Source organism: Vulpes vulpes, unplaced genomic scaffold, assembly GCF_048418805.1.
Source record: "Vulpes vulpes isolate BD-2025 unplaced genomic scaffold, VulVul3 Bu000000626, whole genome shotgun sequence".
Taxonomy (NCBI): domain Eukaryota; kingdom Metazoa; phylum Chordata; class Mammalia; order Carnivora; family Canidae; genus Vulpes; species Vulpes vulpes.
In genome coordinates, this window is record NW_027325669.1 from 534,325 (window position 1) to 558,931 (window position 24,607).

At 34.2% G+C, this 24,607-nt stretch overlaps 1 protein-coding gene across 1 annotated transcript in view; it reads right to left on the bottom strand.

Annotated features, from left to right (window-relative positions):
• LOC112912724 (low-density lipoprotein receptor-related protein 1B-like) overlaps window positions 1-24,607 on the bottom strand; it is a 1,003,376-nt gene that overhangs the window by 530,990 nt on the left and 447,779 nt on the right. Inside the window, exons 10-12 of the mRNA XM_072745081.1 lie at window positions 9,880-10,060; window positions 2,985-3,204; window positions 918-1,107 (exon numbers count right to left, since the gene is read on the bottom strand). Of these exons, the coding sequence (XP_072601182.1) occupies window positions 918-1,107; window positions 2,985-3,204; window positions 9,880-10,060 (591 nt within the window). The remainder of the gene's footprint in view (window positions 1-917; window positions 1,108-2,984; window positions 3,205-9,879; window positions 10,061-24,607) is intronic.

The following is a 24,607-nucleotide window of genomic DNA, read 5'->3' on the forward strand; positions in this document are numbered from 1 at the left end:
TAAATTGAACACCAATAAAAATTAATTAAAAATAAAATAAAATAAAATCTCTGATTTAGCCAAAATATCTTTAAAAAAAAAATCTCTTGCTGCTATATAATTTTCTATTGACAATATACACATTTAAAAACTCAGGATATTATCTTTTCATTCTAAATTTATTGAAATGTATACTCATTAAATTTTCACAAGAATATCACCATAAATGAAAGGAACAATGACTATTTTGATTCATAACAAAAATCTATCACATAATTTACTAAGCTGTTCTCTTTGTTTAATGCCTAAATTTTGAGTCATGCAATTTGTAGATGGCCTGATAAATATTAATAACTCATGTAGATAAAACATACAATGATATTACCTGAATTTTATAAGGCATGAATATCATGGTAGGTTATTTCCCTTTCATAACAACTAATATAATTAAACATTCCTTAAATTGACATGAAACTAATCAAATAAATATACTAAAATACTTTTTTTTGCAATACTCTTTTCATTGTATGACTTGTTTTATAATATTTTTACATAATACTCCTTTCCCATGAAAAGTTGTTCTTATTGCTCACAATACTTAACCTTAGAACATGAAGTGGATTTTTTTTTTTTTAGCTTTAACAGTCTTTTTCAATCTTTTTCCTCTAAATAATAAGAAGATGACTTGAAAAAGGAAGCATTTGGAAAAAATCTTGAACTTCACTAAAATAGAATTCCCAGTTACTTGCTCAAGCTATTTTGAACAATAAATAATAGATGTTTATGGTAATAAAGTCTAAGATTTGATTGACTTGGGAGTGACTAGACACTTTTTATCATAAAGCTTCAGTGACACCATCAAAATAAAACCTTTTGCAAATATTGTGAAGTATTACTGTAGGTAAAACCCAGAATAAATTTTATATGGTTTTTAATACCTTGTTGCTTTCGTGGATCATAAATCTGAAGCCCAAACAGGGGTGGTCTTTCACGCCTCAGTAATGTCACCTCGTTCGTTATCAAATCTAGTTGAAAAATGGAACCGTTCATATAATCAGTCCAGAACACATAATTCCCATGATGCGACAGTCCAAAAGGATGGTTCAACTCTTTCCCACTGTAAACAATCTGTAAAATATAAACACATTGTGAAAAATCAGAACTGATCTTTAAAAACATAACTAAATATTTAGAGAAAATGATATTAAAATAAGTAGAGCAGATAATGATCTAACTAATATCTTAACTCATATTTTCTCTCAGTGCATTTGAAAAACAGATTTCACAATGTGAGCATATTTTTTTTTCTGTTTTTAGGACATGTTATTTGAAGGATATTATTTATATTTCCTCCATTTAAATCCTCTCATATATGACATTACTCATATGGTCAAGAAATGAACCTATTAAAATGACTTTGTCTGACACTCTCCCCTGTTTCTTTTCTTTATGATATTCAAGTAACATAACCTGGAATAGAAATTGATCTGAGTAATTAGTGTCATTATGTGTATTGTGATATTGCTTATGCAACAGCCAAGGACTAGAACATGGTCTTACCACATTGGGAATGAAAGGGATTCTCCTACTTAATTGGCCAATGCAAATGGAAGAAATCTAGGAGATGAACGGCAGGGAGGGAGGTAGAGATTTTAATTTTGAACATATAAACATTTATTAGTAGTAAGTAGGTAAATAAGACTCATTAGCTAATTTCAGTCTGATTTTCTTTGTTGTATTTTGTTTTTGTTCAACTGGAGCAATTGTAGAAGAGGAATAAAGAGTCACACCTTCAATAATAGTACTTTTTCGCCATTCACCATTTATAAAATGATATTGTATACAATATGACAAAGCATTTTGCACTTACTCCATTTAATATTAAAAAAATTGAAGAAGTTATCCAAATAACATGGGGTTAGAAATTCAACTTTTGCTCCTTTTTCTGAATTCTTCATATCACATACTCATATACTGAATAATTAAGACAGTTTCTAACTTCTACTTTCTAACTTCCATGAGGGTTGAATATGCTAGCCAGTACAATATTCTCTATGTGGTGTACATATCAATATCTTTAAAGGAATCATATATATTTTTGACACCTGTTAAGTATGTGACATTAGGTTAAATGCCAATCAATTTTACTACTTGAGGGAACATACTAAAAGCACAGTTAGAGTCAACTAACGATTGAAGTAGCCTTAACTGATTAATGTACTGCTTATTTCTTAAACAGAATTCATAATGAGTAGGCTTGGCCAACTATGCAGTCTTCCTTTCCAAAAAGAAAGACATATAGTATCAACAGAGGCATTTTAATAATTTCTAACATTCCATTTTCTATTATTTAACAAAAGTGTTGAAGCCAGTTCATAATGTTATATCCACTTGGGTTATTATAAGATGAAATGTAGAGGCAATGTTTTGTCAACACTGCCTCTGTTGGCACACAATCAACTCCATCCTCAATTTTACTCAAGAATTTCAAAATCATTTTGCAATGATCCTACCAAAAGAGGCAAGAGGAAGTTGAGATTTGTTCAAAGTAATAGACCTGAAGTTCAGTTTATTTTTGTGTTTCAATTCCAATGTCATGAAGCTCTTTATTCAAATAAATGCAGGATAATTACTTTTTCATAATATGTAGGTTAAATTTCACCTGCAAATATTAAAGATACTGGAATAGAGTTGGGTTGCTTGGTCATAGCAAACTCATCAATAATGGAGGAAAACTGCATTTTAAAACAGCTCTGATATCCTGAGAGCTTCTTTTTAAAATCCCACAAATCCTGGCATACCACAGTGAGCTGGTCCTGGTCTCCCGGAGGCAAGCGCCAGCTGCACTGCTTAATGCTCAGCCTCCTTCAGCCACCCCACAGAGACTACTGGCAGCCACCTCAGAGGGGTAAAAATAAACTTGAAAGTATTTTTAACACAACAACAAGGCTCTGTGAAGAAGCAGCCTGTGAGTTAAAAAAAAAACAGCAGTATTTGTCTTTTACCTTCCTGTGAGTTCCATTCAAAAACACTTTTTCAATATGATCATAATAGGCGTCACACCAGTATAATGTGTTGGTGTGAAAGTCCAGAGTTAAACCGTTTGGCCACAGCATCTTTGAAGTCACAAAAATCTGCCGATTGAAGCCATCCATCCAGGCCTTCTCGATCCTTCCCACGCTGTCATCTATTTCATCTTCCTCCCAGTCTGTCCAATACATCCAACTAGGACGTCACAAACAAGAGTGCACACATGTTATTTCAACCAGCCCCCATACAGAGGGACGCTTCTTTAGATTGGGCACTGCCATAACATCTAATTACATTCTGATTTCTCCTCCTACCTAAATGTTCATCTACCAAAGGGAGGGGGCATCTGTGAAGTCCTCAGGGAAGCACAGATGTGTTCAGTGAAGCCAGGCTGTTCGGCCACATTACAGAAAACCCACTGCCACCACTACCACACTTACTGTCCTTATACACTATTGAACCTAACACTAAGTGCCAGATATTTATTTTCTTTGGTGTTGATACTGAGTTTGGAAAGTGATTTTTGAGGCATTACTATTTTTAAATGTTGTCCACTTTAGAAAACATAAAATCAATTATGTGATTGAAAAGCAGATCGATCGACTGACATGAGAACTTGTGGTGCCGTTAATGACCTCCTCCAGGCTTTATTTAATCTTAGATGAATTATTATTTATTATTTTTTTAAGACAGGCAATTGAATTGTCTTTGTACTGAAGGGTATGGTCACACTGGGTTTATTTGGCCAAGTCTAATTTGTCTTCCTCCTGCAAATTATCTATGCTTTATTGCTCCTTATTATAACCTCAAACCCACAGATGATGATTTAGCTGCACATGAGTTTAATAACATCAGGTTGACTGACCTTGAGATTTTGAGTTTTAATTTCTTTCTCAAACAAAAGCTTCTGCCTTTTAAAGACAAGTCTTTTGTGTTAAGCTGTAATGGGGGGGGGGGGTTGAGCTAACTTTCCAATTCCCTCATGAATAAGGTTAAACCCCTCCACCTGTGCTGTTCTAGGGTCATGTGAAAGTTCTGGAGTTATTAATTAAAGTGTGGGTTTTAATTCGGTCACCTCGTACACAACTTTCCAAAGCTCTAAAGTTTTTCTAAGCTGCTGACCCTAGAAATGGCCTTAGTTGATCGTCTGCCACCCATTTAAGTCTATTTTTTGGACCCTAAATAATTCCTGAGGTAATTTGGGAAAAATCTGTATCCATGACTAAAAATCCTACTGTGATCTAAATGAAGATTTGGGAAACCTGAGGATGTGACACACCATCGATCATTTTATGCTAGTTAAGCTTTTTAAAAATGCCCTTAACAGTTTAAAATTATGTTGCTATATCTTTTTAGATCTGAGGAAATAGATTGAGATGGGTGAATTTTATTACGTCAAAATACATTGTAATCCTAGAAATAAACATGCATATATGTTTATCTTGCATCCAGCTTGTTCTTTGAGTGGTCTTATTATTGGAACAAATTAAGAACAAATGAGACAGTCATTCCATTTGCTCTAGTCCTATGTTAGTTACATATAACTAATTGACTTCAACTGTATAAATCAACTATGTAAAAGAGTAATATACAACTTTTTTATCTCCATTAATACTTTCATGAAATTTTAAATATGTTTAGTCAATGCAGTTTTATTGTTGTTGCTAATTTACAACTTGTTAAAATTGCAATTATCTTCCTCTCTAGCTTTTATTTTGCCCACAGTTACACTCTTTTTTTTTTTTTTTTTTTTGATTCTTCAACCCAAATTGCATATGTGTGCAGACACACATTCATGAGGGGTAATTCCAGATAATCTAAGCATAACTTTTATTGCTTTGCTATTTAAAAAAAACTTTGTTTGTGATCTGATTCATTATCTATGATTATTTTTATTCAAACAGAATATAAGAAAACAATTTAAACAAGGGTGCCAGTCTGTCAGAGGCTAGGTGTGTGATCATCTACCAGTTTCATTAAGTGACAGAGTTATATTGTGGAAGCCTTATAATCAGTATGAAACATGATGATTCCTAATGCAGAAAATAGGAAATATAACCTATAAAACAAGCAGACACTAATATAAATCTTTTTATATGTGGGACTCAGGTGTTCATTAAATAAATATTAGGTTAAGTGAGACTTCTGCTAATACAGTAAGAAAAATTGCACTTCTATTTTTCAAGTCCTATTCAAATACAATTAATTGATGAAGTCTATTTCTACCCTTTCTGTCAAAATAAAGTCTTTCCTTTGTGTTCTAGGGACATTTAAAAAGACTTTTTATAGTATTTGTTGCATTATATTTAATAGTGTTAAATGTCAGATGGTTTCAGTTGAGAATTAATATAATTAAGGGCAGGGATTATTTCTTATTTATATTTGTACCCTATAAGTACTGAGCTTGCATTTGTTGATATTGATCATATCCCCAAATTAAATTGTATTATGTGGCAGTCAATCCTAGACATACTTAAATCCTTAAGCCATGAAAGTAACATAATGTTACTGTTAAAAAACTTGATTTATGGGGTACCCGAGTGGCTCAATCAGTTAAGCATCTGCCACCAGCTCAGGTCAAGATCCCAGGGTCCTGGGATCGAACCTCAGGTCTGGCTCCCTGCTCAGTGGGGAGTCTACTTCTCCCTCTCCCTCTCCCCGCTGCTCCCCCTGCTGGTGTGGTCTCTCTCTCTTTCTCTGGGTTAAATAAATAAATAAAATCTCAAAAACAAACAAACAAACAAAAAAAACAAAAACACCTCAATTTAATGCTGATGTAATAGCTACTATTAACTAGAAAGCATGGCACTATTGAGATAGGGATACCACAGACCATGTTTGGAGGCAAATATACATTCAGCATTGAGCATATTTACAACAGATAATATTTTGAGAAGTCAGAACTGGAGACACAGGTGTCTAAGTTACTGATATAAATTATGAAGTGTGAAATTATCATCGGAAGGAGGGAATTCATCTGCAGCTATCAGCTTGAGAAACAGTGCCATCGTAACCAATTCCTCCTCCTGCTTTATCCCCATTTCTATCACTGTTGAGACCTGCCAGTTGTATTTTCAGTGTCTCTTTCCTCAATCCTCACTTGTCTATTCCCATTACAAATGCTACAATCTGTCTTTTATCCCTCTTCAATGGGAACTTCTAACAGGTTGGCCACATAGAACTATCACATTTCAATTACTTGTCTTCCTAAGTCATGAATTGAAAAATGTGACTGTTCTCAAGACCTTCCAATTACTTGTTGTCAGGGAAAACAAAACAAAACAAAACAAAACAAAAACAAACATCTTTTAATACAAACAATGAAGATTTCTGCATATGTCTAATTTCATCTCCTATATGTTCTGTCACATGCCCTCTGCTCTAGACTTAATGAACCCATCTCATCTCAAAACTGCCATTAACTTCCCTGCCTCTGAACAAGTACTTACATGTCCCATCAGAGTACAGTGACTAACCTTATGACTCCACATCCTAAGCCCCTGAGATTAAATCTACTCATTTGGAAATCCTATTCAACCTCTAAAACTCAAGTCTGAATTGAGAGTCTCAATGATTTTCTGAAGGGCATTATTTCATTCTATTTTTTATAGGTAATGTGTGTGTGTGTGTGTGTGTGTGTGTGTGTGTGTGTATCAAGCACATCAGCTCATTTTTTTAAAGATTTTATTTATTTTTATATCCATAAGAGACACACAGAGAGAAAGGCAGAGATATAAGTAGAGGAAGAAGCAGGCTCCTTGTGGGGAACCAGATGTGAGACTCGATCCCTAGACCCCGGGATCACCCCCTGAGCCAAAGGCACATGCTCAACCACTGAGCTACCCAGGCATCCTCAAGAACATCAGATTATAAACTCCTAACTCTGGGAAACGAACAAGGGGTAGTGGAAGGGGAGGTGGGTGGGGGAATGGGGTGACTGGGTGACAGGCACTGAGGGGGGCGCTGGACAGGATGAGCACTGGGTGTTATACTATATGTTGGCAAATTGGACTCCAATAAAAAACATACAAACAAAAAAGATTATAAACTCCTTGAGGACAATTACTGTTTTGCTGATTTCTATTGATCTGTATGATACTTAATCAATAATACATTTTAATAAAGAAATAAATGAACAAAGTCTTTCTGATTCTGTAATTGTTTATGAAGCTTTGGATAAAGGATATTTCTGAAATAAGCAATTTTTGTTAATTGGCTATTGAAGTGGAGAAAACCTGTAATTCTCTCCTTCTGTGTACAGCTGCAAATAGGTATTATGATAGGAAAAACTGTAAATAAATGAAGGTTTTATTTTTAATATTTTGTGAAAAGTTATATTGTGCTATTTTAAAAGGACTTTTCCTAGCTAACATTTCTTCTTCTTTTTAAAAAATTATATTATGTTCAAACAATTATTTGGACAATTAATTTCACATGATTCCACTTTTACTTCTATCTTCTAATCCACTCTCCACAGTACAGTCAGATTAGATTTTTTTAAATATGTGTCTGATTCTTACTTCCTTATTTTGTCCTGTGCCAAAGACAGAGTACAAAGCTCTCATCCTGGCGAACAAGGTCCTGCTTCCTAACTGCATCTGCATCACTTCCCCTCTGCCTCTCTGTTGTTCTCATCTTGGTGTTTCTGATAGTCAAGTTTTTACCCAACTTAAGATCTTCAAATGTACCATTTCTTGATCTGCAATACTCTTTCCTTCACTCTCCATTGCTGATTCTTTTTCTATAGTCAAGTTTTGGTGTAAATAATGCATCCTTAGGCCTTTCAGCAAACCTATTGAAATTGTTCAACCTGTTAGTTTACAACATGTCATCCTGTTTGTTTTCCTCCTTAACTCTGGTCTGTAGAAATTACATTAGTTGCTTATTTGATACTTAATTCTTGTCCTATCTATCTATCCCCCACCTTGCAGATAACAGAAGATGCTTCACAAGGTTTAAGGCTATGCTTGTTTTGTTAACTATTGTATACCTAGTACAGAATTCTGGGTATAGTATATTGCTCAGAAAAATAATGTGTGTGTGTGTGTGTGTGTGTGCGCGCACAACTACATATATATATATATGTATATACACATTCATACTCATACACATACACACATAATGTGTTTTTCAGGTTGGTGCATAATAGAAAATAGAAAATGTCTAATGGAAAAGGTCTAAGAGTCATTCTTTGTAGCACCAGAGGCAAATATAGTAGCTAGTAGATATTACAGAGATGAAGATATTGCCTTAATGAAAAGAAAAAAAAAGTCAATTAGAATTTTCCCCAAACACTATACATGATGTAGATTGCCTCCAAATACTATAAACTATAAACAATGTAGATATTATATCTAACTGGAATGGATATTATATCTATCCTGCCTATTAGAGAAGCATTGAAGGGGATTCCCGAATTTGAATAGAGAGGTGGGACTAGTGACCTCTAAACTTCCTTCTAAATCATATGATTCTACGACCTCCATATTTGTGTCATCTGTCTTGGCACCACAAATGCTCTTTAAGTATATCACAAAATATTTCTCTAATGAACTCCTTAGAAGAAAGATGCTGTTTTAAGATATCTTGCTTCAAGTAAATTTAGACAGTGTGTAATAAATAGTTTCTCTTAAAATTAAGATTGCCTTGATTTAAAGGTCAGGTCGATGATTTGGTTTGAAAGTCCTGGCATAGTACAGATAATTATAGAATCCACACATAAAATCAGTGAAATTGCTTTATAATTATGTTTTATAAAAACACATACAATGAGTTCACTCTCTGCCTAAATGTCAGCCTAGGAAAAAGTACGTTAATTGTATTTGTTTGGAGCTATTCTCAATACAAACAATTTAGGAACTACAATCTGGTGATCTCAGTTTATAGGGAAGGTATACACATCCTATGCAATTGAGTATTTTTCTATGTGTGTAGTAAGGTATAAAGAATACTTGTTTTGTGACGCTATTTTCAAACAGTAAAATATAAGACGGGAGGGATGAACATCACATATAGCAACTATACATTTAAAATATGTAATCCATTCATTTATTTCTGACATTCTGTTAGGAATGTTCATATTCTTCAATATTTCTATGTGCATGGTGTTGTTTGTGTTCAGGTAATTGCTTTGAATAAAAATAAAAGAAAAATATAATGCTGAGAATTGCACGAAATATTCTATCCTAAAACAAGTAGCACACGGTACAAAATGATTTCACTATATAAAACAATAATTATATCTAAAATTATGTGATTACTAAACTTGGCTAGTAAAATGTAGTGACATGTAGTGGCTTTGAGTAAATTTTTAGAGACAGGCTGCTGGGATTTAAACATCTACTCAGTCACTTAATAATTTAATGGTCATTTGCAAATCAGTTACCAGTTTCTTCTTTGTAAAACAAAGATGAGAATAGCAATTAGTTAAAAGATTATTTGATGATTACAGAATAGGAACATAGTCAGCCCATTTATCAAAATGCCTGGCCCATGGTAAATGTACCAAAAAACCAAAAACCAAAAAAACAAAACAAAACAAAAAAATCTTTGCTTTTTTCTGAATATATTAAATTTTAATACCCTTTAAAAATCAAATTAATTGATTCTCTCAATTGATTATTTATCTTGGTGTCAAGCCGTCTAAAATGGAGAATTATAGTCCTTGTCAGAGTAAATCAAGTAAATATATCCTTTATACAAATAATCTGTTTATTTCAGTTAACTGTATTTTGACACATTAATTTAGCAATTCAAAATGTAACTTTTCCCATTCTGGCCATTCATGTGTGAATTTAATTCAAACTTGCTACTACTAAATACATAAAAAAATTTTTCCTCCTATCAAGCTGATCAAATATTATTACATACCCATTAACAGGATCCACCACAATCCCTCTGGGATGGGACATTTCTCCTTCTAGAAGAGTCTTCCGACTCTGAGACGCTTTTTCTAGCCGGGCCACGTTAATTGTCTTCCTATGGCCATCGTTTGTCCAGTAGAGGTTATTTCCAATCCAGTCCACAGCAATGCCTTCCACATTATCCAGATCTGTAAAAAGAAAAAAACAAGAGAGCAACACATTTTATAATAGTGACCACTGCTTATGTTCTAGTTAATAAAATATTTAATTCAAAAATGAATGGATTCTGATTCGTGGATTCTTTATAGTGTGATTTTGGAAAATATCATTCCATACCATATTTTATTTTGAATGCCTTTCTATGTGAGTGGCAGGCCCTGTCTCAATATATCTTAATTGAAACAGTGATTTGCAGGAAAACAGGAAAATATAAGAGGTGACATATCACAGGGAGAAAGTTCTGAGAACATAAATATAGTTACTGATTGTTTGTTTAGTAAAAAAAAAAATTGAGTAGTATGAACAAGTACTATGTTCAAAAAGTAAGCATAGTGAAACTCACAATATGTAATCTGAGTAATCAAAATAATAGGAATCCTCTTGCTAAGAGATGAACAAGAGGCACACCTTTGAAAGTCCCAAAAGGTTCTCATCATGGAACTGCACAAACAGTGAATCTCAAACACTGAAATATTTCTCTATGTTCTAGACTTATTTTATTTTATTTATTTATTAAAAAAATATTTATTCATGACAGACACACACACACACACACAGAGAGAGAGAGAGAGAGAGAGAGAGAGAGAGAGAGAGAGGCAGAGACACAGGCAGAGGGAGAAGTAGGCTCCATGCAGGGAGCCTGACGTGGGACTTGATCTCCAGTCTCCAGGATCACGCCCTGGGTGGGGGGTGGCACTAAACAGCTGGGCCACAGGGGCTGCCCTCTAGACTTATTTTAAAAAGGACATTAGTACAGACTTCTGTAAGATACAGGCAGTGGTAATTCAAAGAAATATAAATATATAATCTTATAAGTTCAACTAATTCAAACTCCTCACAGAAAGGAAAATGCCAAGACTTTAAAATGAAGGGTTATCGTCTATTATCACACAAGAAGTGATAGAATTGGAACAAAAATCCAAGTCACATGATACCCAGTGTAGATATCTTTGAAACTGCACTATTCCTGGGGTGAATCCTGCCCTTGCTTTTTGCCATTTTATTAACAACTTTCCAAACTGCCCACAAGATCATAAAGGTAGTTCCATCTCTGTGCTGCATGAGAAATTACCGTGGTTTCTTCTTTCGAAACCAAGGAAGTCTTTGTCTCTTTTCCTCTTGAGTATGAGGTTGAGCACTGAATTTACTGGATGAAGCAATAGGTAGGAATACACTAAAGACAGAACTATTGGTTCACACACTACTGGCATATCTTTTGTCATTCCCTCCTATGCACATGTACTAAATATTTACTATATCCTGGTTTTTAATCATGAGCCTTCTGGCCTTGGAGAAAAGTAAATTTTTCTTTTGAGGCCCTTAGTGCTCATCAGCATGTACCCTGACTCACGATGACTAATACAAAGTGTGATTTGATCTAACTGAAAATCCCATTATGGTGAATCAGATATGTTCTCAATTTCACTAAGCTATTTGCTTCATTACCATCCAGTATGAGTCATTTTCACAGGTTAATTGTGTCTCTGCTTAGAAAAAAAAGTTTAATTTTGTCTTTACTTTATTGACACTTAATTTTACTGAGCACTTTCCTGCTCTGGCATAATGGAAAAATAATAGCTGTTTACTCTTTTCCTTTATATTTATTAATAGTCTGCGGTTGATTTTTATCTTGTTAGTTGGTTTTCAAAAACTGTATTACATTTGAAATCTACTCCAGCATGGACACTTCCATCTTTAATAGCCCTCTTATTTTTATAAATTTTCCTTTTGACATCTAACTTGACACTTTTTATTTATTTTTCATCTGAAGCAGTTGCAAACTACATGGATGGAAATTTTGCTTCTGACACTTGGGTAAGCAACTCAGTCACTTTGATCTTTAATTTCTCCACTCATCAACTAAAGATAATCATAGCACTTACACCACAGGGCGATAGCAACAAGGGGTAACATAACTACTGCATGTAAAGCACTCAGCATACTGCCTGCAATATTGTAAATTCTCAATACTATGTTAATCTTTACTATTTTATCAGGATAAAAAATATTTTATACATGACTTGGTTCTTTTCCTTATGATTGTTACTTGATAGAAATATTCCTCATGTTTTACTCTTAAAATGATTATTTAATAAGGTTTCCTTGCATTTTGAATAGTGGCCAACTTTACTTGGAAATAGTATATGCAGAGACAATTGTGAATAAATAGTAAGAGTGAAATGGACTTGAATTACAAAATTGGGAAGATTCTGTCCCTAATTATATTGTTAGACTTTCTTCAGAATGAAATGCTTGAACAGCATAAAGGAGTGATTAGGATCACAAGTTCTCAAATTACAAGGCCTAGGGTTTGCCGCTCATCATATCTCTGAGTGAATTACTTAACCTTTCTATGCTTCAATTTCCTAATCTTTAAAATGGGTGTAATGACAGTGTTTAAATTATAGGATTGTTTTAGGATTAAATGAAGATATGTAAAATACTTAAAATAATGGTTGGCACATGGTAAATGTTATATAAATATTGTTATATTATTACTAATAACATCATCATCATCATTTTCCCTTTAGCTTCCTATCTAGTTTGTTAAGATAGCAATGAAATAATTAGCTTAGTGTTTTTTTTTAAGATTTATTTATATATTTGAGAGAGAGAGTGAGCACACACACAAGTGGGAGGGGAGGGGCAAAGGGAGAAAGAGAGAACATTAAGCAGACTCCTTGCTGATGCTGAGCCCAACAAAGGGCTTGATCTCACCACCCTGTAATCATAACCTGAGCCAAAATGAAGAGTCAGGTGCCTAACTAGTGAGCCACCTGCACCATTAGCCTAATTTTTTTTAAAAGCTGTTTGTGTGTTTGTTTTGTTTTATTTTCTCTTGAGGGAAAAATGAGGCTAAATAAACATTTTAAAATAAAGAAACTCATAAAATAGTCTACGTGCAAATCCTTTTTAGGCTATCTTTAACAAGGAATGGAGGGATTACCTGTCTTGTAGGACAAAGCCTAAACAATCAGTGAATCACTTTTTCAACAAATATACATTGATAATGAAAATATTCTGACTTCCTATCATATGGTATCTTCCTTAGCCTATGGCTGATGGAACACTAAAACACAGGAAATTGGTTTTACGTGCATTTGATTTTTTATTGAAGAAAGTTTGCTTAGAGCCTGCCTGAGATGGACTACCAAGGACTCTATGACAAAAATCCTTCAACTGGGGATCAGGACATAGGAAAGTTCATGTCATTCAAATCTCAAACAAACATAGATGAGTACAGAGATATGAATTACCAGCTTAAGATAAAAACACATGACTATTCAAATATAAGAAAAGTGTTTGATAAAGTTGATAAAACTTATTAGAGTAGATTGTTTTGATATCTTTGGAGAGTTCAAGTATTCTACATTTCAAAACCAACATTCATGACTATATTATTATTTTTATTATTATTATTAAACCAGTAACAAAGATTACAAATGTGTTTTTTTTTTCAATCTGGCAAAATTACCCTTAAATTTAACAAAATACTTGTTTTCATTTATCAATAAGGAAGGATTCTCAACGTTTGTACTCCTTCAAAAAAAAAAAAAAAAGACAACAAGATCACAAGACAGAAAGTTCCAGTAGATAATGTTTTCTTATAGTTTTTTTAATTAACATATCATAATAACATATCATAACACTCATTCTTTTTTTTTCATAACACTCATTCTAAGTGAAGAGTTGAGACATTTATCTATATACTTCAGATTAAAAACAGATTTTTAATGTACTCTATGAATGCTTAAGATTAACATATTGTTTTGTCTCAAATTGTTAAACTTCCCATCATTGCTTCTCTTTAAATACCATTCTAGTACTTTAAGAATAACTTTTATAAATGGGCAAAATTATGACTAGCATGCTAAAACACACACACACACATCATCAAAAGCTATACTTTTCACTTAAGTGAAAAATTCTTGAAGATAACAATTTCTTATAGGTGATATCTACCATTTAGGAAATGAGGATGAATAAGAGATAATACAACTTATATAAATTAAGGAGAATAATTATGTAGAATTAAAAGAAATATATAATTAGAAAAGCTATTTAAATGAATTTAATACCTAGAACTAGATAAAGTAAGCATTTGAAAAAGAGTAAAGAAAAACATACTTCTAAGATATCATTACATGTCTGATTTGTATTATTACATATTTTATGAAACAGAAGAAGATTGAAGTTTTATGTATTTAAAATAAAATTATTTACTTCTAAAAATGGGTCCCAGATTTCTTTTTTTTTTAAGGAAAAGAATGTGACAGTGTCTTTAGTTTTTTTAAGGTGCATATACTGGATCTCCAGAGTAATTCATAAGTCTTGATTCTTTACAAGAGAATCTGATCAACATGAGGGATTAATTAGAAATTATACACCATGATTGGCATCATAAAAATACAATGCTTATATTTTCCCATTGTATCCTTAAGGATTTTCTATCCTTAATGTGAACATTATTTTTCTGAGTTGGAATGAAGTATTGCAAAAGTGTTTCCATGAGTGCAGAGGATGATTACATGCCTTAAACAACTGGATGTGAGTATGCCATGTAGACAGGCTTAGGGCCGGAGGTGCTTTACCTTGCCTCATAATCAGTACTTGGACAATTCAGAGTCAGTGCTTGGACAACTCTCCTGCCTCATATTCATGTAGTTCAATTCATCCAAATCCTCTCTGTGTATTTCAATGTGGCCTAAGGCATCACAGCTTATATGTATCTGACATGAGTGAATGAAGTTGATTTAATTAATAGTGTGGCAGTTACGTTTGCCTGCTAAATTTCCTATCTCCTGAGGTTATAGGAATCTTTGGCCAGACTGAAGTTTTCTATATTATCTGTCCCCCATGGCCAGCTGAGGCTGATGTTCTCATCCTCATTTACATTCCAAGTCCTTCTTCAGATCAATTAACAGGTCCAAGAGGGTAAATACACAGCTATTTTAATCAGAACAAAATACTTTGCTGTTGTATTCAAAGAGATGTGTGAAGTACATTTAGGGTTTTAAGATGAACAGAATGTATTAAAGCATAGTATCTTCCTTTTATCATCAAAATCATATTGTTAGTTTCAATTTGGGAAGAGGGTGATACGGACTGTCTCTATTACATTTGAATATTTCATCTTTGAAATAGTGATGAACATAGATAAGAATAAAGAGAGTGCCACAGGAAGCATCACAGTTACCAATAAACTAATCTAAAATGATAATTCAATGGAAAGTTTTAACAAAAATTGTAAAGAACGGAGTTTTTACCCTACTTTCAAGCTAACAAATTAGCCCATTACTGTGTCATGGATGATGGCCAAAGACACAAGGCTTGTAAGTCAAATATAAAGAACTTTATTACATAGTAAGCAGTATGGTCATCAGCAGAATGATATCAGTTCCTTTGACTCCAAAGTCTCATGGGGATGACTGGGTTGGGCCCTTACAGATATATTCACAATCAGCGAGTTATATTACAAAAAATAAACCTAGAGTTAGGAAACCCAAATATTTTATAAAGGGCAATAAACAAAGCTTCCTTTTACATTGTAGAGATAAACTACCTCTTTTTCCAAGGCTTTTTCCTATAAATGTTTTGATTGACTTCAGTATAAAAGGCAATAATTGCCTCACTCTAAGACATGCAGAAATGTGAGTGATTCATGGAGAATTATCTCCCAAGAGAAATCACAGAAGTCATACATTGGTAGTCTTTAATAAATAATAAACAGATGAACAAATTAGTGTGCAAATATGACTACAAATAATCATCACTCTTGGGTTCTAAGCTATTGCTCTATGGGAATTATTTATTGATTTATACTACCACATCTTCAAACATTTTGTTCACCTGGCTATGTGTGATAGTTAACTCTATGAATCAGTTTGGCTAGGTCAAGGTATATAGAGATCTGATTAAACAGAAGTCTGGATATTGCTGGAAAGATATTTTTTAGGTGATATTAACATTTAAATCCATACATTTGGAGTAAATTACCCTCCATAATGTGGGTTAGTCTCATCCAGTCAGATGAAAGCATTAAGAGAAAACAGACTGAAGTCTCCTAAGGAAGAGGAAATTGAGTTTCTTTACTGTCTTCAGACTTGAGGTACAAAATCAATTTTTCCCTGGGTCAACCATGTCAGGTTACCCTATAGATTTTTGACTTGCCATCTTCCATAATTGTGCAAGCCTATTCTTTATGTTTCTGTCTCTCTCTCTCTATCTTTATGCATACATCCTATTGGTTCTGTTTCTCTGAAGAACCTCATTACACCATCATCATTGGAAATTATTTTGCTGAATGCTCTGAGCAGAAGAAAGATACTTCACATTCATTCTTTTCAGATGAAACTCTGGAAAGTACACACTACAGAGGGCAGAGATGCTTCCAATTTAAGAATGCTCTTACAGACCTGCAACGAGTATATAGCTCATTTTTATAATAGTCTACTATTAATTTTAAATAATATCAGAGTTGTATTATAAAGAATTTTAAATGTTTTTATTTTTTGTAAATTCTGATTTCGCTTCTCTTTGAGATAGCCAATTCTTAGAGAAAAGGGCCCAGTCAGGAATATGTCTTTATTTTGTGAACTAACTAAACCACTTAGAAGAACTGATACTGTTAAAATGTCCATATTTCGCAAAGCAATCTACAGATTCAATGCACTCCTTATCAAAATACCAACAACATTTTTCACTGAACTAATACTAAAATTTGTATGGAACCACCAAAGACCACAAATAAAGCAATCTTGAGAAAGGAAACAAAGCTGTAGGCACCATAATCCCAGTTTTCAAGATATACTATAAAGTTATAATAATCAAATGCCAACATACTGGCACAAAAATAGACCAATGGCACAAAAACCAATGGGACAGAACAGAGAGTCCAGAAATAAATCCATACTTATGTGGTCAATCTACATCTAAGCAGGCAAGAACACATAATGGGGGGTAAATTGGACAACTACATGCACAATAATTAAACTGGACCATTTTCTTATGCCATACATAAAAATAAAATCAAAATGGATTAAAGACCTAAACATGAGACATGAAACCATAAACCTCCTAGAAGAAAACAAAGTCAGTAATTTGTTTGACACTGGCCTTTGCAATATTTTTTCTGGATTTGTTTCCTCAGGCAAAAGAATCAAAAGCAAAACTAAACCATGGGAACTACCTCAAAATAAAAAGATTTACACAGCAAAGGAAACCATCAACAAAACAAAACAGCAACTTACTGAATGAGAGAAGATATCCACAAATGACATATCTGATAGGAGATTAATATTCAAAGTATGAAAAGAACTTTTACAACTCAACACCAAAGAAACCCCAAATAATCTAACTAAAAATGGACAGAGGACCTGAGTAGACATTTTTCCAAAGAAGACGTACAGATGGCTAACAGACACATGAAAAGATGCTCAATATCACTAAGCACCAGGGAAATGTAAATCAAAACCACAATGAAATATAAGCTCACACCCATCAGACTGGCTGGAATCAAAAGAGACAAGAAGGAATAAGTGTTGGAGAGAATGTGGAGAAAATGGAAACTTGATGTTCTGTTGGTGGGAATGCAAACTGGTGCAGCCACTTAAAAAAAAACAAAACCGTTTGGAGGGGCACCTATGTGGCTCAGTTGGTTCACTGTCCCCTCTTGGTTTCCGCTCAGGTCATGATTTCAGGGTTGTGAGATTGAGCCCCCTATTGGGCTCTTCACTCCATAGGGAGTCTGCTTGAATTTCTCTCCCTCTCCCTCTCCTTCTGCCTCTTCTCTTATTTGCAGACTCTCCTCTCTTTCTCTCAAATATATATATATATATATATATATATATATATATATATATATATTTTTTTTTTTTTTAAAGGCAGTACGTAGGTTTCTCAAAAAATTAAACATAGAAATACCATATGATCCAGTAATTCTACAATGTGGTATTTATCTAAAGAAGACAAAAACACTAATTCAAAAATATATATACACCCCCATGTTTACAGCAGCATTATTTACAATAGCAAAGATATGGAAGCAAGTCAAGTGTACATCAATAGATGAATGGATAAAAAAGATGAGATGCGCACACATACACAGTTATTACTCAGTCACAGAACAGAATGAGATCTTATCATTGCAACAGGAATGGGCCTAGATGATATTATGTTAAGTGATATAAGTCACAGGAAAAACAAATATCATGTGATTTCACTTATATGTGGAATCTAAAAAAAAAAAAAAAAAACAAATGAAGAAAGAAGGAGACAAACAAAAGCAGAAGCAGATCCATAATACAGAGAAAAAAATGATGATTGCCAAAGAGGAGGTAGGTGGGGGATGGGCAAAATGGGTGAAGGGGACTGAGAGATACAGGCTTCCAGTTATGGCATGAAAAGAACAGGGATGAAAGGTACAAATAGGGAATACATTCAATGAATGTAATAGGGTTAGATGTTGACAGATGATAGCACAATACACAGAGTTGCCCAATCACTACATTGTACACCTGAAATTAATATAATATTGTGCATTAACTATACTTGGATAAAAATGAGGGCAGCCCCGGTGGTGCAGCGGTTTAGCGCTGCCTGCAGCCCAGGGCCTGATCCTGGAGACCCTGGATTGAGTCCCACATCGGGCTCCCTGCATGGAGCCTGCTTCTCCCTCTGCCTGTGTCTCTGCCACTCTCTCTCTCTGTGTCTCTATGAATAAATAAATGAAATATTAAAAAAAAGGAAATGAAATGAAACAAACACACAAAAAAACAAAAACTAAACAATCCGGAACCATACCTCCTCTCTCTGGTCTTCAGGCCAGGTGGCAAAATTCCTCTGCCTTAAAACCATCCCAGGGCCAGGTCCCAAGCAACTATCATCCTTATCATTTAGAGTCCAATGGAATTATTCACACTAGCCACTTCTAAAGTGTTTATCTTGCTCGTTTTGTCTTTCCACCAGAATGCCAATAAAGGCTGTTCATTAATGCCTTCCCCATCACTCCTGTCTTCAACCTCCTGACCACCACCCTGTGTCATTCCTATGTGACCCTGTGTGTTGTGCTGTGCTTTCTGTCTCTGACCCATGGATACCATCCACTGTGTTTCCCAGAGCCTCTCCCCTGTCTCCTCTTGTGGCTGCACCTAACCATCTCATGAAATAATACAACATATGCATCCTCATTGTGAATGAGGAGAAAGTAATTTCCATTAATGCCCTTTACTATCCAATTCTGCCTCCTTAGCAAGAGAGAACAGAGCAAAAATTGCTTTAACTTCTGAACACAAAATAATATAGCTATTCTTGAATATTCCTTTTAGGCCCATGAAATAAGTTATAATTTACAAAATAAAACATTTTGGAACTTACTGCATTAACACTAAATTACTCAATCTCTTTCATAGTAGATGAAAAGGCAACTCCATTAAAATTGCTTGAGCAATTTAACTTCAAAGAAAGTGATTTTTTTTATTAGTTATGTTTTCTAATAGGTTCCATAGTGTTGCATTTGGTCATTTAAACATTCAAACTGTTGCACCACTTCAGTTGATACTTTTTAAGGGAACTTAAAAAAAAAAAGTAGCTCACACTTTTCTTAGGCATTATGCTTTAGGGAAAGATACTGATCATTAAATTCCAAGATGAGCTGAAAAGCCAGAGGCTGTAAGTCTTCATTGTATTTATTATTACCATGACAAAAAAATGTGTGATATCCTCCTGGAACCTACCCCATCATCCTAAAATTAAACCAAATCACACTTGTTTCAGACCCACATTAATAATCAGAGGGAAAATAAGAGGCAAAATACATGTGGGACTAATAGGTAAATGAGAAAAAAAGGAAGTTAAGTCCTTAAAAATTTGCCTTACAAAAATCCTTCCATAAATATCTAAGCAAACACCCATATTAACTACCCTCACTGGTCTGCAATTAGCCTTACAAAACTGAAACAGTGAGTCAGGGAAGAATGTAAAAATAAAACTAGGTAGGAAACTAGTTATAAAGTCAGTATTTTAGAGATAAAAAGGAATCTAAAGAATCATACAGTTCAATGTCTAATGAAAGAAAGCCCCAGAAAAGTAAACTGATTTACAAGGACCCCATTTCGTTAGTAGTCAACATAACTACTTTATGTTAAAGTTTGCTTTCCAAAATTGTTAAAGGAAAAATTATAAATTGAAGCGAAAGTCAAAGAAGGTATCAGCAATGATTCATCAGGAAAATAAAATGTTAGACATAAAGGAGAAATGAGCAGAGACAGAGTAAAGTCACTGAGGTGAAGGATCCTTTAACAACTTTCCAATAAAAATCATCATTCTCAATAAAGTCTAGCTTCATTTTCTTACCAAAATATATTTGATGGCTCATAATGTAGAGAGCCAACAAATATGTATATCAAGGAAGGTCAAATATTAAAATAAAAGAAAAAAACTGAGGCACTGTCACGGGGTACATAGACTGAGAAGATTTAAGTACTAAATTCATTACACAAAAGCTGGCAGTTTGGTTAAGACCTTTAGTTGATAGTATTATATCAGAATTACTTTTCTGGTTTTGGTAACTTTGGTATTGTTGCATAAGATGTTACTATCAGGGGAAGTGTGAGGAATATATGGAAGCTGCACAATTTGGCAATTTTTCTACCGAACTAAATAAAAGCAGTTCATTAATTTTACAATATAATAAAATAAAAATAATGAATGGTTTTAGAAACACATTAGGGTTGATATACAGCAGATATCAAAAGATAGATGTAGCATCATCTGTAGAAAAAAGGGAGTTAAAATTGATATTAGTTAAAATTGATATTAATGCTGTTTTGCAACAATTTTAGTGTAGTAAGTTAAATGAATCTTTACAATTCCACAACAAAACCATAAAGTAAATTCGTGCAGAATAATTTGCATACATAAGTATATAGTAAGAAACAATTCAAGGTAGGTATGCAACTATGCAAATAATAATAATAATGATAATAAAGCTGTGCAGGAAAATGAGATGCTGATGCAGAGGGCCTGAGAAAGTGGTAAGATGAAGATGTCCCATGTGTACTCACTAAAATTCATAATTAATTTTTTCATTAAAAATATTGCCATGGGGCAATGGGTGGCTGAGTCAGTTAAGTGTCTACCTTGGGTTCAGGTTATGATCCCAGGGTCCTGGGACTAAGCCCTGCATCAGGCTCTCTGCTCACTGGGGAGCCTGCTTCTCCTTCTCCCTCTATACCATCCTACCGCCCATTTGTGTGTGCATGCATGTACGCGCACATGCTCTCTCTTGCTCTGCACTGTCTAAAATAAATAAATAAAATATTTTTTTAAAATGTTGCCAAAGTTCAAATGAATCATAAGAATATGTACACCTTTACAAGATTCCTAAAGAATCATTAGAAAGTTCATTATAAGAATAATTTTAATAAATACCAAAATGACTTCAGATAATATTGATGAAAAAAATAATGATGGATACAATAAGATCATTATTGTTCCTTATTTTAGAACAAAAAAGAATCATTATTTAATCATTCTTAGTTCTGTGTAATCACTTTGGTTACTATTTTAAAAGTAATGACAGCCAAAATAAAGAACCTTTTCAGTGAATGTTTGTTGCATAGCTACCATATGTCCAGGCATTGTTCTAGGCCTCAAGGACTTGTCAATGAGTGAAAGTAAAACCTCTGATGTCTTGAAGCTTACCTTCTTGTAGTAAGACAACACACAAGCAAAATACATATAGGATAAGTACCAAAGAGTAAAAGTAACCAGAGAAAAGGGATAAAGGAGTCCCTTTGGGCCAGGAATATGTTCAGATACTGGATTTTAGATGCAAGGAAGGGCTAAACTGAAGAGGTAGTCTATAAGCAGAGACCTCTGAGAGGTAAAGGAGAGAGGCATGAGCATGCCTGATGGAACAGTATTCCCAACACAAGAATCCACATATGTGAAATGCCCTGAACACACCCAGAGTGCTCAGGGGATGACAAAGAGAATATGAAAAAGAAATCACAGGGATATTATGGGTTATGTAGCAGAAAAACAAATGAACAGAATATTTTTTCTCTATAAATTTAAGTCCTTCTGTGGAAGATTCCTGAGGTGGTTCTAGGTAAAGTCCTCATGAACAACAGAGATAAGTGAGTCTTTATCATGACTTGTACTTATTTCCAGGGTCTTCTTTGTGAGTATTGGGAGAGGCGGTCCCTAATGGACCTTCAGTGTACCTGAACTTTCTTGCTGAGTGTGCTGAACCTTAAGGCTTTTCTGTCTTCTGATACCAAACAATTTCTTTCTTTCTCTCTCTCTCTTTTTTTTTTAAGATTTTTATTTATTTATTGATGAAAGACACACACACACACACACACACACAGAGGCAGAGACCTAGGCAGAGGGAGCCTGATGTGGCACTGGATCCCAGGACCCCGGGATCGTGACCTGAGCCAAAGGCAGACACTCAACCACTCAGCCACCCAGGTGCCCTTAATACCAAACAATTTCTAAAGCTAGTTACAGAGGCTACTAAATCAAGGAAAGCACACGGTCCTAACTGTGTAATTGTTTACTCCACAAGGCAATGGAACTTAGAACCTTGTTGTTTGGTACAAAATTGGCTCTTTGCTCTGAAGGTACGGATCTCCAGGCCATGGGATTGTCAGCTGTGGCATAATTCCTACTTGCTCAGCATCCATGTAGGCCCATGACTTCACCCTGTGAGACCAGGGATAGGGACCAGCGTCACAATGCTTATGCTCGTGCTGTCTGCTGTGCTTAAGTGATAAATTATCTTAAGTCTCATATTCTCGTTTTCTACTTTTGACACCTATGCGGTGGTGCCAGGTTGATTCCCTGCTATCCTCCATGACAGATTTCTCAATTTTGGCCCTATTGACATTTTGGACATAATTCTTTGTCAAGGGGGACCATCCTGTGCATTGCACAATGCGCAATGCACACTAGCCTCTTTCTACTAGATGCCAATCTCACCTCCCTCCCCAGTTGTGAAAACCAATAATGATTCTGCGTATTACCAAATGTTCTATAGAAGATAGAATTACCCTTGCTCAAAAGATTGAAGTTCTACCTTTATTTTTTAATTTTCTTAAACATTTTACTTATTTGAGAGAGAGCATAAGCAAGGGAAGTGGAGAGTGGGAGAGGGAGAAGCAGACTCTCTGCCAGGCAGGGAGCTAGACACCTGTGTTCTATCTTTAAAGTTAGTGATATTTTCAAACTATTTTTAGCCCAATTTAATTTCTCTAACTTTGAATTTTCATGTCATCAAATACAGAATTCTTTGTAATATTTTTTGGCAAAATTGAATAAGAACACTAAGTTAGGTATCTATACATACTAGGGTATAGCTGTACTACTAGTTCATAGTAAATATGATCCACCATACTTTTTTCAAATATGCAGTCTTGGAGTGGATCAAATATCATTGAAATTCTATATATATAAAAATACTTTAAAAAGAGAAAGGCTGAATACTTCATGCTTATCATTGTGCCAAACACTTAGAAGTGTTTATTTCAGAATCATATATTTTTCATGTATATCTCTAGATATTTTTTATATCTCTAAAAAGGGTACTTTTTAAAAACCTGAAATAATATTGAACTCAATATTATAATTTTAAATTCCTCTTTTGGGGATGAGTTACAGATACCTTAATGGCTGAAACATCAAGGTAACTATTTCTGACTCGAAATATGCACATTCTTCTTTGATATAAAATAAAGGTTTATGAAAACTCATCTTAGTAACAGAGATGAAAGTGCTAATTCTGGTGCCAGGAACACACTTCTATCCTTAGGAGACAGATGTGTACAAACCACAGAAGAAAACAGATGTGTATTAAAATATTTTGTATAGTTATCAGACCGTCTCCACACATTAAGTATGCTAATGTCACTGCAATATATTCATGCAAGTTATCTGAATATTGCACATTACACTAGATGACAGCTAATTTGTTGTTTTAAAACTGAAAAACTCAGAGACAAAATGTGTATTTTGCTGAGAACTTTGGTTCTTTCCAACTGCATAGGAATAGTGAGGAAAAATAAAAGTCAATAGATACAGAGAATAGAGTTGATAGATGTTGTAAGGAAGGTCTGTGGTAGTCATCACCAGTATAACTCATTTTTAGCCAGTTTAACTAGCTAGTTTAACTCGTTTAACACCAGTTTAACTCGTTTTGCTCTGCACTGAGAAAAATGACTAGAAAGAACTCACCAGGAAAGAAAGAATCAGAAACACTACTCTCTGCCACAGAGTTACAGAACCTGGATTACAACTCGATGTCACAAAACCAATTCAGAAGCACAATTATAAAGCTACTGGTGGCTCTGGAAAAAAGCATAAAGGATTCAAGAGACTTCATGCAGAATTTAGATCTAATCAGGCTAAAATTAAAAATCAATTAAATCCAAACTGGAGGTCCTAACAATGAGGGTTAATGAGGTAGTAGAAAGAGTGAGTGACATAGAAGACAAGTTGATGGCAAGGAAGGA